At 43.2% G+C, this 13,435-nt stretch overlaps 1 protein-coding gene across 1 annotated transcript in view; it reads left to right on the top strand.

Moving 5' to 3' along the window:
- The window catches only part of Ly75 (lymphocyte antigen 75), a 95,709-nt gene extending 82,842 nt beyond the window's left edge, over positions 1-12,867 (top strand). The window contains exons 30-35 of the mRNA XM_060390239.1: positions 68-294; positions 1,935-2,103; positions 5,366-5,521; positions 7,523-7,645; positions 9,249-9,416; positions 11,219-12,867. Coding sequence (XP_060246222.1) covers positions 68-294; positions 1,935-2,103; positions 5,366-5,521; positions 7,523-7,645; positions 9,249-9,416; positions 11,219-11,397 — 1,022 coding nt within the window. The 3' untranslated portion in view covers positions 11,398-12,867. The remainder of the gene's footprint in view (positions 1-67; positions 295-1,934; positions 2,104-5,365; positions 5,522-7,522; positions 7,646-9,248; positions 9,417-11,218) is intronic.
- The last annotated feature ends 568 nt before the right edge of the window (positions 12,868-13,435 follow it).

Below are 13,435 nucleotides of genomic sequence, written 5' to 3'. Positions count from 1 at the left end.
TACCTTGTCCAGAACATGCATTTGAAACTATTTAAACTTCCCCGCCCTTTCATTTTCCATGTTGCAGTTGACTACAAGGAAGAATACAATAGCACGCTGCCACAGTCCATCCCGTATGAGGATGGCATCTATCATGTTATTCAGAGAAAAGTGACCTGGTACGAAGCATTGAACACGTGCTCTCGAAGTGGTGGACACTTGGCAAGCGTTCATAACCCACTCGGGAAGCTCTTTCTGGAAGACCTGGTGAACCGTGATGGATTCCCTCTCTGGGTTGGGCTCTCCAGTCATGATGTAAGTCTCACTTCGTTTCCAGAAATTTTCCAAAGCTGTAGCTTCGAGGATTGGAGAGCTTTAGCATAAGATGCTAACTCAAAATATGACAGTGGGTTAGGTCCGCATGGTTTCTTAACCTTTTCAGCATGGGATAAATGAAACTATAGGATGCAAATGGCCAGGCCATCCCAAGGGGTCATTGGGCTGATAACTCAACTACATCTCCTGTATTCTTCTTGACCTGGGGTTATTTTTGCTGTGGGTCCAATGATCAAGCTCCTGTGCTCCACCTGTGAGCTTCATCCTTGGTCCCTGAAGCTTGTTTGGAAAGGACCTGTTGGCAAGCTCATATGAAGTAAATAGCATAGAATCGGAAAAGCCTAAATTTCAGTATTAATGACACATCTGTCATTTCTGCAGTAGCTGATAGTTAAAGTTATCAACTTTGCAATCCCACTTCCTCATCAGTAACATCAGTTAATAGTATGTTCTTTCATATTTTAACACACAAAAAAATACATAAACCAGGCAACCAAAATTCTTACTATGGTCAGGACCTATAGGATGAAAAGTTCTTGGATTTGAAAGGGGAGGAGCTGGAGAGGGGATAGGCAGGGCTGGAAATGATGCTTATACAGCAATCAGTTTTGAAATTCTTTTTTAAAATTTAGCTAAAAGAAAGATTAATATGTTGATAACACATCTTTGGTGCCATCGTTTGAATCCTCTATCTATATGTATGTACTTCTAATAATGTCTGACACACAAAAATAGCCATCCATTGAGAGTTGAGGTCCTCTTTAAGTCATCTTTAGAAAAGAATGGAGAAAAATAAAAGGAAGAAAGGACGTATTAAAGGAGAAAGAGAGGGAGGGGAGGTAAGGAGGGAATAAAAGGCAGGAAAGGGAAGGAAAGAAGGAAGGAAGGAAGGAAGGAAGGAAGGAAGGAAGGAAGGAAGGAAGGAAGGATAGGTGCCATAAAATTATAGATTCAAGCAAATACTAAAAGTCGTCTCCTCATGTCTGACTCCTGGGGAGAAGCGCCTTTTCTAGCTTCTGCTGTGTAAAAGCCTCTGTAATGTATCCAGACACAAACCACAAAACTACAAAGCTCAGAAAACAGTTTTAAAGGCCAGGATACAGCTCAGTGGTAGAGTACTTGCCTAGCATGTGTGAGCCCTGGGTTCAATTCCCAGCACCACAAATAATGAAAAGAACATTAATAGGATAAGATAACATTTAAGAACAGTGTTTAAGAACGACATGGAAAACGTACTTAAACCCTTAAGCAGTGTTTAAGAACAACATGAAAATTTTTCAGAACAGCATGATAGTTGGAATTCTAAATCTTTAATTATGGTAAAGGGGTAACTGGAAGCCATCTGCGTGTGTTTCATAAATCCAGTCCTTAAGTAAATAAATCCAGAGGCAAAATACAGCGACTCTGTCTCTATATGTGAAGTCTTGCTTACCTTCTGCCAGAGCAAATGCCCCAAGTTTCCCTGTCAGAAGCAAATCTCTGACGTCACGGCTAGGCCTGAGCTTCCAATACTTATGAGCAGATTGTCAGCAGGCGCTTCCTACAGTTCGTGCATTCCCCCTATGTTCTTCCTGAAGTCACATGTCTGAGCTCAAGGTATCCATGCTGTTCTCAAACAGGGAAGTGAATCGAGTTTTGAATGGTCCGATGGCAGTGCATTTGACTACGTCCCGTGGAAAAGCCCAGAATCTCCTGGAGATTGTGTCGTCTTATATCCAAAAGGAATTTGGAAACACGAAAAATGCCTGTCTGTTAAGGATGGTGCTATTTGTTACAAGCCTACAAAATGTAAGACTTGATTTTGAATAACTGTGTATTTACTAAAGTTTTATATAGCATATGTCCATCATTTTTAATGAACATTTTATAGATTTAAAAAAGGCTTGTACACAAATTCTGTAAAAAACAGTTTGTAGGCATACTTTCTTAAAAAAAACTCTTTTATTTACATGTTTTATATCTCTTTCTCACTACTTCACCCCAACACCCCAACACCAGGTAGGAGAGAGAAAAGGTTAGTAGTAGAAAAGGGGGGACACAGATTTTTTTTTTAGCTGCTTCCTACTGGTTAGGGTCATCAGGTTCCTTGGAGCCAGTCTAATCCTCATTTCAGGAGATTTCCAACTTCTTGTCTCACAATAGCCATCAAGAGCAGCAAAGGGAAGTAGCAGCAGCCTCGTTCTTTCTCAGCCTCCACACTTTCTGGGCTCTGCCATTTATTCTCTCTCCAGAGTCCACAGATTCAAACTATCTGCAGCTGCCAAAGAGCTCCCCTCAAAGCCCACATGAGGCAGTCTGCTGCTGTGGACCATCTGAATCAGCCCACATCCCACACCTGGAACCAAAACAAAACATGTTTATATCCATGACACACTTTCTGATATTTTGTGATGGGATGTATGATTGGATATCCTGTCAGAGAATTTATTCTCAAGGACGTTCATCATTCTATCACCAGTTAGATTTTAGAATCTGAAGATTTTGTTGTTGTTGTTTGTTTTTTTAGGACAGGGTTTCTTTGTGTAGCTTTGGCTGTCCCCTCTCTGTAGACCAGGCTGGCCTCTAACTCATAGAGAACTGCCTGCCTCTGCCTCCTGAGTGCTGGGATTAAAGGCACACACCAGTACCGCCTGGTGAATCTGAAGATTCTTGCTTTACACAGAAATGGGTCTCAAAGGCTGTGGTGTTCCCTTAATGGAAGCATCGAGAACCAGCTTCTGGGTTGTTGGGCACAAAGGGAAAGAAAATGTTAAGAAGACTGTTGGAATCCATGACATACGGTGACACACAGAAACAGGAAAATATTTGCCTCTGAGAAAACAGGCTTTACAGAATAGGGAATGACAGTTCAAAACACAAGCATAATATTACCACATGATCCAAGCCCACTTTTACGTTTGGACTGAAAAGAATTAAAAACAGACACTCAAACTGGTGTTTGTACAACCACATTCTCACGGCATCGTTCACAACTGCCAAAGGCAGAGAGAACCCAGGTATCTTCCAAACAATGAGTGGATCAGTAGACTGTAGTACCTGCGCATACATGCATGTAAAACATGCACAAGAAATGCTAACGCATGCACAACATGGCTGAACCGCAAAGACAATACACTAACAAAATAAGCTGGTGATAAAAGGAAAAATTCTGCATAACTCTCGAGTCCACAGACACAGGAGAGCTACTGCTGGTCTCTCGGGATCTGAAGAAAGTGAAGTTTAGACAGTTACTGCAGACGAGTACAGAGTTTCCGTTTTACAATATGAAAAAATTCTGTAGGTGGGCAGCAGTGTTTGCTGCAGAATGAATGTGCTTAAGGCCGCTGAGGTGCGCACTAAAATGTGACCATGATGGCGCGAGTGTACTTGTAATCCCAGCACTCTGGAGGGGAAAAAAGTGAATTCAGAGCCGGTCAGGGCTGCTTGAAGTGTCCCAGGGTGGCCGTAAACTACAGAAACCCCGTTTCAAAATAAAACAGAAAACAAACAAAAGAGGTTAAGATGATGAAGTCTATGTTATGTATATTTTTCTGGTAGAAAAAAAAGGGGGGCGTATGCTGTAGCTAAATTCATAGATTGTTTACGTAGCATACAGGAAGCCGAGGTCCTGTCCCCACAGATCACAGTCTGCAAGTGGTGGTGTGTGCCTGTAATCCTAACCCTTGGGCCTTCGACTCCGGAGGATGAGAAGTTCAAGGTCATCTTGTACCAGCCTGACCTACCTGAGATGAAATATTTTCCCCTGCTCTGAGCAGGAATCCAACAGGGCTGGACTGTAGCCCGTGTTAACCTGCTTGTCTACCACTTGGGAGGCCCTGAATTGGATTCCCAGCACCAAACAGTGACCAAAACACTGTAACCAACTTACCACAGTGCAGGAGTTGGAAACACAGCTTTGTAACCATCAGAAAGGAAAGGAATGTCTGCAGCATCCCCCCCGCCCCCCCCCCCCCGGCTGGTTCTAGAAAGCAGCAAGGTTCCCAGTGTGAAGTGCTAAGAGGCCGGGTACCCTGCGGGTGGCTGGGCCGAGAACAGGCTTTCCTGTCTACTGCAGTGACAACAGCTAAGCCCAGGGTCACAGGGCAACATGCCTTTGGCTCGTGAACGACTTTCACCAAGTGGCCAAGGCAAGCACTTGCTGGTACCAGTATGACCAGTGAGGAATTTAATGGTTGCAGCGGCTGGGAAATTCTCCCACACCTCCAACTGTTGAACTGACCAGGCCTGGGGGAGGGGGAGCCTTAGGGAGGCTGAGCCAAAGCTCGGATGTCTGAGAGGATTCAGCCTGACTTCTGACAGAAATCAGAAGCAGAAGGAACTAGTCAACCCAAGGCTCTTGAGGGAGGAAATGTCACAGGCCACTTTTTCTGGAATCACAGAAGCCACAAATAAGAAAAAAATCCCGCCCACCTGTGAGAACACAGACACCACAGGGGGAGTTTTAGGGTAGCAGAGCTGAAGTCTGGGCTGAGGTCGACCCCTGGAATTTGACGCAGGTGATCTGTACTTAGCCGCTTTCCAGCTTCCTGCTCTTGAGAAGGAATTAATCGTGAGCCCTCCGGGACTCACCCTCCACTTCATAGGCTTCAGCAACACTCAGCACAGCTAAAGCACAGAACAGGTTAGGTCGGACCTGAAGACTTTTGAAGAGCTTAAGAAGATAACATCTTTCGTTTGACAGAGTTACTAATTGTCAACTTTTTACTTGTGGGTGTGACATTCATAAAGTCAGTCTTTATGGATTTAGATTCACAACAAAAGGGAAGCCAGGGCAATGGATTTTAACGGTTGGCTCCCGGTCTGCCTGTCTTCCTGTTCTAAGCTGCTTGAGCTCCATCCTTGAGGGGTATCTACTGTCAAGGTTCTGAGGAGGCATTCTAAATAGCTGTCTGTGGGGTCCAGACTGTGGTCTCGCTGGTGTGTGGGGGTACAGAGCTGCAGGCTGCTTATCCGAAAGCACGGGTTTCGTGTGGGAACACCGAACGAGATTTGAGGGAAGTGTTTACCTTTCTCTGTGCATCGTCACAGCTGTGCCTGAAATTTTTCACAGCTAAGGCGCTGCCCCCTCATCAAAATACACACTCATCCAAATGTCCAGTGGCGAAAAGGAATGGTTCCCAATGGATCCAGTATGGCGACCACTGTTACTCAACTGACCAGGCATTGCACAGCTTCTCAGAGGCCAAAGAGCTGTGTCAAGAACTTGGTAGGCTAAATTTCACTTGTTTTCTTTCAACTAAATAATTTAACTCTTCCGTTTTTTGTTGTTTTTTTTTTCCCTTAAGAAACTAATGGGGGAGGGGGAATTATCATAACTTGGAAAGTGTCTTAAAAGCATTTTTATTTTATAGTAGCATCATCACCTTAGTGTCCAGCAGTAGGAGAAATAGGAAGAATTTTATGCATAAAATCTCAGCGGAATGTTGCAGCGTTCATTTACTGTTGGTTTAAGATGATAGCTGTTGGCTGAGGGTATAGTTCCGTTGGTAGAGCTATGCTTGGCTTGAATGTACACACTAACAGTGTGGATCTGAACCCCAGGGCCACATATACTGAGCTGGTGGCCTATAATCCCAACACTTAGGAGGTCTTGGAGGCAGGAGAATCAGAAATTAAAGGTCACCCTCAGCAATGTAATTCTAGGTCAGCCTGGGCTACATGAGACCAGATGATTTACATACATATGGGTGAAGGTTTAAAAACAAATATCAAAATTAGAGTTAACATATTGAAAGTAAAAATAGGAAGAAGTAAAAATGCTAAGTGATCTACCAATATTAAGTAAAAGTGATAACAAATGATACAATTTTAAATCTGCTTCGAGATGCTGAGAATAGGGGGTTAAGAGACAAGATATAATTGACTTCGTAGTCCTTTACTGAGTTTTGAATATTAAGCTGAGACTGAAGAGGGTAATAAAATCAGCTGAGCATGAATTGTCCATCCGTTCTGAGAAGGATTGCTCCACATTCTTAGACCCTAAATAAGGGAAAGGACTTTAAGTCTTCAGATTTAGCCATTTCAGGAAAAAAAAAAAAAAAAAAGTAGCAGTGGTTCGCTACCTCCAATGAGGGACCCAGCCGTTGCCTTCAGGCATAATGTAAAATGACGTCTAAGAAAGCTTAACAGGAACTTTGTGTGGAAGTCTCTGTATATCGTGCATGTTTATACATGATGAGACCTGTTATAAGCTATATCTGTGTGTTTACATATGTGACACGCCTCTTCCTCCTGAGGGAGAGAATAAGAACTATTGCTGTAAACATAGCGTGTGGTCAGGTCAGGTAAGACATTCAAGTGTTTGGAGCAGACAGGCGGGGCTTATTTCCCCGCCCTCACACGCCCAGATGCCACTGAGGTTACACAACTGTGAGAACGGAAACAGTACTTGGGAGTCACCACGGGACTGGATGAAGTAGCACGGAAAATGAATGGGTAGCACAGTGAACTCAAAATCATTCTTCTTTCAAAGGTCTCCGACACCTGTTTAAATTCTCTAGCCGGCTCTGTAAGCCCAAAGAAATGACTTCCTTCTCTGTAAAAGGTGATAATAGCTTTGGCATTATCCCCTAGGCGGCACCGCAGTAAGCACACTCTATCCGAGGCAAAGGCTTTCTTTCCCGTTAGGGTGGATTTCCGAGCCTACTTACTATTTATTTCTATTCCATCTGGCATGACATATAGCTCTATTTTCTGTACATGTTTAGGAAACGTTATGCTTAAAGAATATTCACTCATGCAATCCCATGTCATTTTTAGGAACTTAGGATGCTTATGGCCAACCACTTCTCTGTGTGAGAGACGGTAGAGAAAGGGCAGGTGCTCCCGCAGATCGCAAGCCAGGCTCCCTTCAGTCCTGTCTTGAGCAGAAGCAAGTTTAAATCTAAGTCACACAAAAACGCCTTTTTGAGGCGAGTCTTAGAGATATAGACATGGCATATCTTTGCACAGCCACAAGCCCCAGCTACTACAGCCAGCTCGCCCAAGCACAAAGGCCTCACTGATTTGACTCCCAGAACCGAAAGGAACTGCCAGGAACTGTCTTTAAAATTATGGAATTTCTTTATGTGAACTTTCAGTTTAAAAATACTTGTAACTTCGTTGGAGCTATTGTCTGTGGAGGCTCTTACTCACTTACTTCGCATGGAGTTATGTTCTTTACATGTTCAAGGTGGCGTTAATTAGTTAATTTGTCTTCTTTCAACAGATCATTCTGCCACCGTTGTCACCATCGCAAATGAAAATGAGAATAAATTTGTGAGCAGGTTGATGAGGGAGAACTATAACATCACAATGAGAGTTTGGCTTGGATTCTCTCAGCATTCCCTCGGTATGTGACACCTCTACCTGTGTGCGCTGTACAGGGCTCTAATGCAGTGCGGCCCACACCCGTATTCAAACACTCAACAATTTTACGTTCAAAATTAAGTCTTACCAGTAGTTTGTTGTTTTGTTTTTGTTTTTGTTTTTGTTTTTTTCCAAACAAGCTCAGTTAAATCTAAAAAGAATTTGTGGGAGAACTTTTCAGTAAAGAATAGATAAGGGGTTTGAAAGATGAAGCTGGAATTTAATAAATTGTTTCACACTTTACGTAAAATTGAATATTAAATAATTAAAATAAATGTCAACTCTGAAATATCAAGTAATTTTTTTTTAAAAAATGAATGTATCCAATGTTGGCTGTCTAAATGAATTGTAAATGGTGTTTACACACTTATCACACTGCTGAAAAACAAAAATGGGTTTGGGGTGATCCTGTGCCCTCTTAGGCCCTCCCCCAGCAGCACAGTCTTAATGAAAGTTTTTCTTAGAGAATGGAGGATACAGGTCTCTGCAGACATATTTATAGCACAATAAATGTACAAGCAAGCATTCTGTACCTTTATCAAAACACATCTATCACTGTCTAATGGACACTCTATACAGATATAAAATGGGGGCCGCAGAAATGGCTTAGTGGCTAAGAGCGCTTGCTGCTCTTCCAGAGGACCTGAGGGTTTTTTTCCAGTACCCATATCAGCTGGCTCACAACTCTCTGAAACTCGAGTTCTTCAGGATCTGCATCCTCAGACACTTGCATTCACATGTCCAGAAACACACACCTACGTGTAATTTAAAAGAATAAAAATACATCTTTAAAAAATGAAAATGTTCTATTTCTCGTTGTCCAAAACAGCTGATCTGCACAGTGCGAGTAGCCATTGGTCGCCTCGCCTGTGCTGGGCGTGCCTGAAGCCCCAAAGGCCTTTGCTTATTTTTAATAAGTTTTGTTGTATGTGTATATGTTCATGTGTGCATGTGTGTGTGAAGGCCAGAGGTCAACATCGGATATCTTCCTCAGATGCTCTCCACATTATTTGAGGTGGAATTCGTCACTGAACCTTGAGCTCCCTGGGCCAGCTAGAGGAGCAGGTGAACAAAGTCCAGGGATCCTGCTCTCTCTCCCTCAGCAGTGCTGGGTTCATAGGCACGTGCCGAAGTGTCCCCTTTCCTTACATGGGTTCTAAGGGCTCATGAACAACAAGCACTTTACTACGAGAGCTGTCGCTACAGCCTGGGGCTTTTATTTTTAAATAATAGAATCGTATAAAACAGCGGTTCTCAGCCTTCCTGATGCTGCTACCCTTTAATACAGTTCCTCATGTGGTGGTGGGCCGCCCCCCCCAACCATAAGATTATTTAATTGCTGCTTCATAACTGTAATTTTCCTACTCTGATGAATCGTAATGTAAATGTCTGATATGCGGGATAAGCTGGTGTGTGACCCTCCCCCCACCCCAGCTGGCCTAAAACAACAGATTCTAAGAAAATGAGTTATTTGAGCCTCGTGAGTTGTTTTTTCTTTTCTTTTCTTTTTTTCTTTTTTTTTTTTTTTTTTTTTTTTTTTTGCTTTTAAGCATATAAATATAACTACACTTATTATTTGTCTTCAGATCAGTCTTGGAGCTGGTTAGATGGATTAGATGTGACATTTGTCAAATGGGAAAACAAAAGTAAGAACGGTGATGGAAAATGTAGCATTTTGATAGCTTCAAATGAAACCTGGAGAAAAGTCGAATGTTCTCGTGGCTATGCGAGAATGGTCTGCAAAGTTCCTCTGAGTAAGTATGCAACGGGTTAGTAAGGGGACACTGACCTACACAGGCCAAGAAATAAGTGCAGGGGTGTTCCTGCAGCTCAGCGGGCGAACCCTCACTTAGTGAGCATGAGGCCCCAGGTTCAGCCAACACTGCCAATAAATACATAGCGCATCTATGTTCTTGGTTTTTTCCCCCCACATGATCTGAAGTATTTATGAAGCAAATATTAAATCAGAGATTTTTCTATGACATATAAGTATATAATACATCTAGAATTCCAAAATGAAAGCTGTTAAACAGCCAAATTCTACATAAGTCTCTCTGACTAAAAACGGAAGCCATCAGAATGGGGGGAATTTGAGAATGTCCTTACTAGGTATTTTGTTTTACAGTTTACCCTGTGTAAAAGCTTGAAGGTCTATTTTTGTGGCTACTGCATTCGTTACTGCTGGCTTCCCATTGTTGCTTACGGAAGCAACTGTGGAAGAAAGGCTTTGCTTTGGCTTGGGCAGAGGGGGAGAGGCCCTGAAGTCGGGGGAGGCCGGGCAGCAGATGGGCATGGCAGGCCGCAGGAGCAGGGGGGTGGCTGTCAAGCTGCCATCCGCACAGGCGGCGAGGAGGGCCAAATGGACACGGGGTAAGGCCATACACCCTCACGGCCTTCCCCCGGTGGCACACTGCCTCCAGCAAGGTACCACCTTCTAGAGGTCACATAGCTTTCTCAACTGAGCTCCAGCGGAGACCAACTGTCCAAATACATGAGCCTTTGGGGGAGGCCAAACTGCCACAGCTATTTGCTGTCCTTCTCTCAGGTCCCATAAAACCTTCATAATGAATTTTTATTTTATTTTTGCGTTTGTTTTGTTTGTTTGGGTTGTTTTGTTTTGAAGCAGGGTCTCACTATGTAGCCCTGACTGTCCTGGAAGCTTGCTCACTAGGTAGACCAGGCTGGCCTTGAACTCAGAGATTTGCCTACCTCTGCCTTCCAAGGGCTGGGATTAAAGGCGTGCGCCACTATGCCTGGCCATAGGAGAATTTTAAGGTCACCTAAAACTAGATTCAACTACTTAAAATTCTCATGGTATCCACATGAGACTGCAATTTGAACTTTAATTTTGTTGTGAATCCATACATAAGACAACTGTAAAAGTATTGCTGAGTTTCACTTACGAGGAAGGGCTCTAAAGCTTTCCATTAACATTTTAAAATGACTAGCATCGGCTTCTGTTTTGGTGTGTAAACTTTGCATCCCGACAGGCACCTGAACAAGGCAGATCAGCCACCTGTTATCACAGACTTCCCAGTTCAGTGAGGAAGATGGATCAGTGGCTAAGCTCAGAAAGGTCAACCCAGCAAGCTCGGAGGCAGGCATATCTCAGAGGCCGAATACATGAGAGAGATGGATGGACAGCGTAGGGATGGCATTTCAAGCCCTGAACAAGCTCCGAGGATGTAGTTTGTGGAGTGCTTGCCTAGCATGTGCAAAGCCCTGAGGTCCACCGCATCAGGTGGGGGATGGGTGGAGGGTACAGTAACATGCTAGCTGATCTCCTGGGGAAGGAGGAAACAACAGCAATGCTTTAATTTCTTTGGGAGAAAAATCTCGGCAATGGAGAGAATTTTGATGTATCGGGAAACCACTTATATGTAAGGGAAAGAAAGCAGTCTGGCGTTTAATGGTGGGTTTGGAGTTCTGTCAAGGCCCTGAAACAGTCTTTCATTTGTGCGGGGCTTCTGTACCCTGCACGCAGCCGACTGGCTGAAATGAGAAACAAGGGCGACCGTTGTGCTTCTCTTACAATGTCTCCCTGTCTGGACTCCAGGGCCGGATTACAGAGGCATCGCCGTCCTGTTCGCCGTGCTGGGTGTCCTAGCGCTCGTCAGCGGACTGATTTGGTTCCTCCTGCAAAGAGGCCGGCTCCGCTGGACAGGCTTCTCGGCCGTTCGGTATGAACACGGAGCCAACGAAGACGAGGTGATGCTCCCTTCTTTCCACGACTAACTTCTCCCAAGAGCCCGTTCACTGGCACGATGCCCAGTGTCCCAGCAGCAAGATGAGCCGCGTAACAATGTCGCACAACCAGTGTTTACGCTGTTTCGAAGTCTTAGCAGCGCTTTCAGCTGGTGAGTGGCTGCTTAACCAGCAGACGGCCATGCTAGTAAGTGCACGTCCCAGAGCAGAGAGGACTGAGAGCCGAAATGGATGCTCCGATTGTTTACAGGGGATAAGTTTAACCCACGTGAATTTTCTCTGTAAGAATGCAGTCGCTCAGTAGATGTGTGCGTATTTTAATGGCATTTTTACAGCTTCGTAGAAAACTCAAATTGTCAAGACTACCTACATATCTGCCTTCTGCGAGCATCTGACCAAATGCAATTAACACCTCAGGCAAAAACTCAACTATAACTAAGATTGATGATGCTTCAAAACAGCCTTTAACGGCACTGGGGGAAAAATGCTAAATAAGGCATATTTTTACACACCAAATGGAGACTCTTGGAAGATATTTCTTATGTTATTTCAAATAGATTTATACCAATATTAATAAATGGTAACGTTTTCTGATTGTAATTCCTCAGAGTCAGTGGTTTGGGATTTCTTTCTCTTTCTCTTTTTTGGAAAACTTGGAGTTAAATGTTTTCTAAACTCGGGAATGTTATCGTAATAATTGACTAGGCATACTGTATGTCTATGGAGCATGTCTTTTGCTCCATGACTTTCTTTTTTTTACAAGGACCCAATTACAGATGAGACTTAAACTTTTACAGTCTTGTATTTCACATAGCACATCAACTTTTGATGAATGTATTATTTTGGTTGCCTTTTTATCCGAGCAAAATAGGAAAGTGGTCTTTGAATGATGGTGTTTACTAACTTTGTATTTGTAAAAAAAAAAACAACAGCTTCTGAGACAGTGAAACTCAAAGCTTTGTGATTCATGTGGGAATATTTAAAACTTAAATGATTAGGGAAACATTATTCTGTGCATGTGATTTCCATTTTAACACCTGGAATATATTCTTACTAGCTGTGTCTACTAAATATGGTGACAGCTTTGTTCAGTGTTTCATATTTATACTTTAGAATATTTTTGTACAAGACACAAATTTATTTTGTTTGAGGTGTTTATACTATCATAAAGCTGTAAATAATTTTCTAAGGCTGTTTTAATATAGGCTACAATTGTCCTAAAATATTCTCACTGAGGCATCTTTTAAATAATCATTAGGAATTTCTTCAGAGACCTAAAACCAAAGCAACATGACTAGAGCTGATGCCGTGGTAACGTTGGCTTGCCTTTTTAAAGCGTTGGAGTTGATCCCTGCATGCAAAAACATTTCTAAATTAGATTTGATTGTATCCATGTCTAGTGAGATGATAAAGTGTCCAGCTATTGGAAGTTGAGGCATTATTTAAAGATTTGTGCGAGCACTTTTTAAAGAATAAATAAATCGTTGTATCTCTAAATTATTTTATTCTCCTTGACCCAGTGTTTCTCTTTTGTGTGTGGAGTATGTGGGGTGTGTGTGTGTGTGTGTGTGTGTGTCCATGTGCATTTGTACAGAGGCCAGAGAAGGACATCAAGTGTTTTCCTCTATTGCTGTGTGTCTGCTTATCTTACAGACTGGAAGCCATTTTGTCTGGGTGAGTTAGCCAGCAGCTCCAAGGATTCACCTGAGATCTTAGACATGCAAAGCCGTGAACATCTCTTTACATCGCTGCTGGGAATTCGAACTCAGGTCCTCATGCTTGCACACCAAGCACTCTTAGAGAGCCATCCCTCAAGCCCTCAGTGTGTCTCTTAACATCTCTCGGCAGGGATCCCATTTGTGTTATATGAATTTTGCATTTTTTGTGCCCCTCTTAGAGGCTCCTGCGCGCTTGCTCCCAAGTTCAAATGCATAGTTCCCATGAGCCATTAGATGATATACTTAGAAGCCCTCCTCAACAAGTCCAGAACTGCCCCCTAGTGGTTCCTCTCCCCATTGCCCAGCCCCGGATGTCTCAGACACAAGACATCCCTTCCAGCCTTCTCTGA

This window comes from Meriones unguiculatus, chromosome 8 (assembly GCF_030254825.1).
Source record: "Meriones unguiculatus strain TT.TT164.6M chromosome 8, Bangor_MerUng_6.1, whole genome shotgun sequence".
NCBI classification, from domain to species: Eukaryota; Metazoa; Chordata; class Mammalia; order Rodentia; family Muridae; genus Meriones; species Meriones unguiculatus.
Note: the sequence above shows the minus strand (reverse complement) of the source record. Positions and strands in the feature narration are given on the sequence as shown.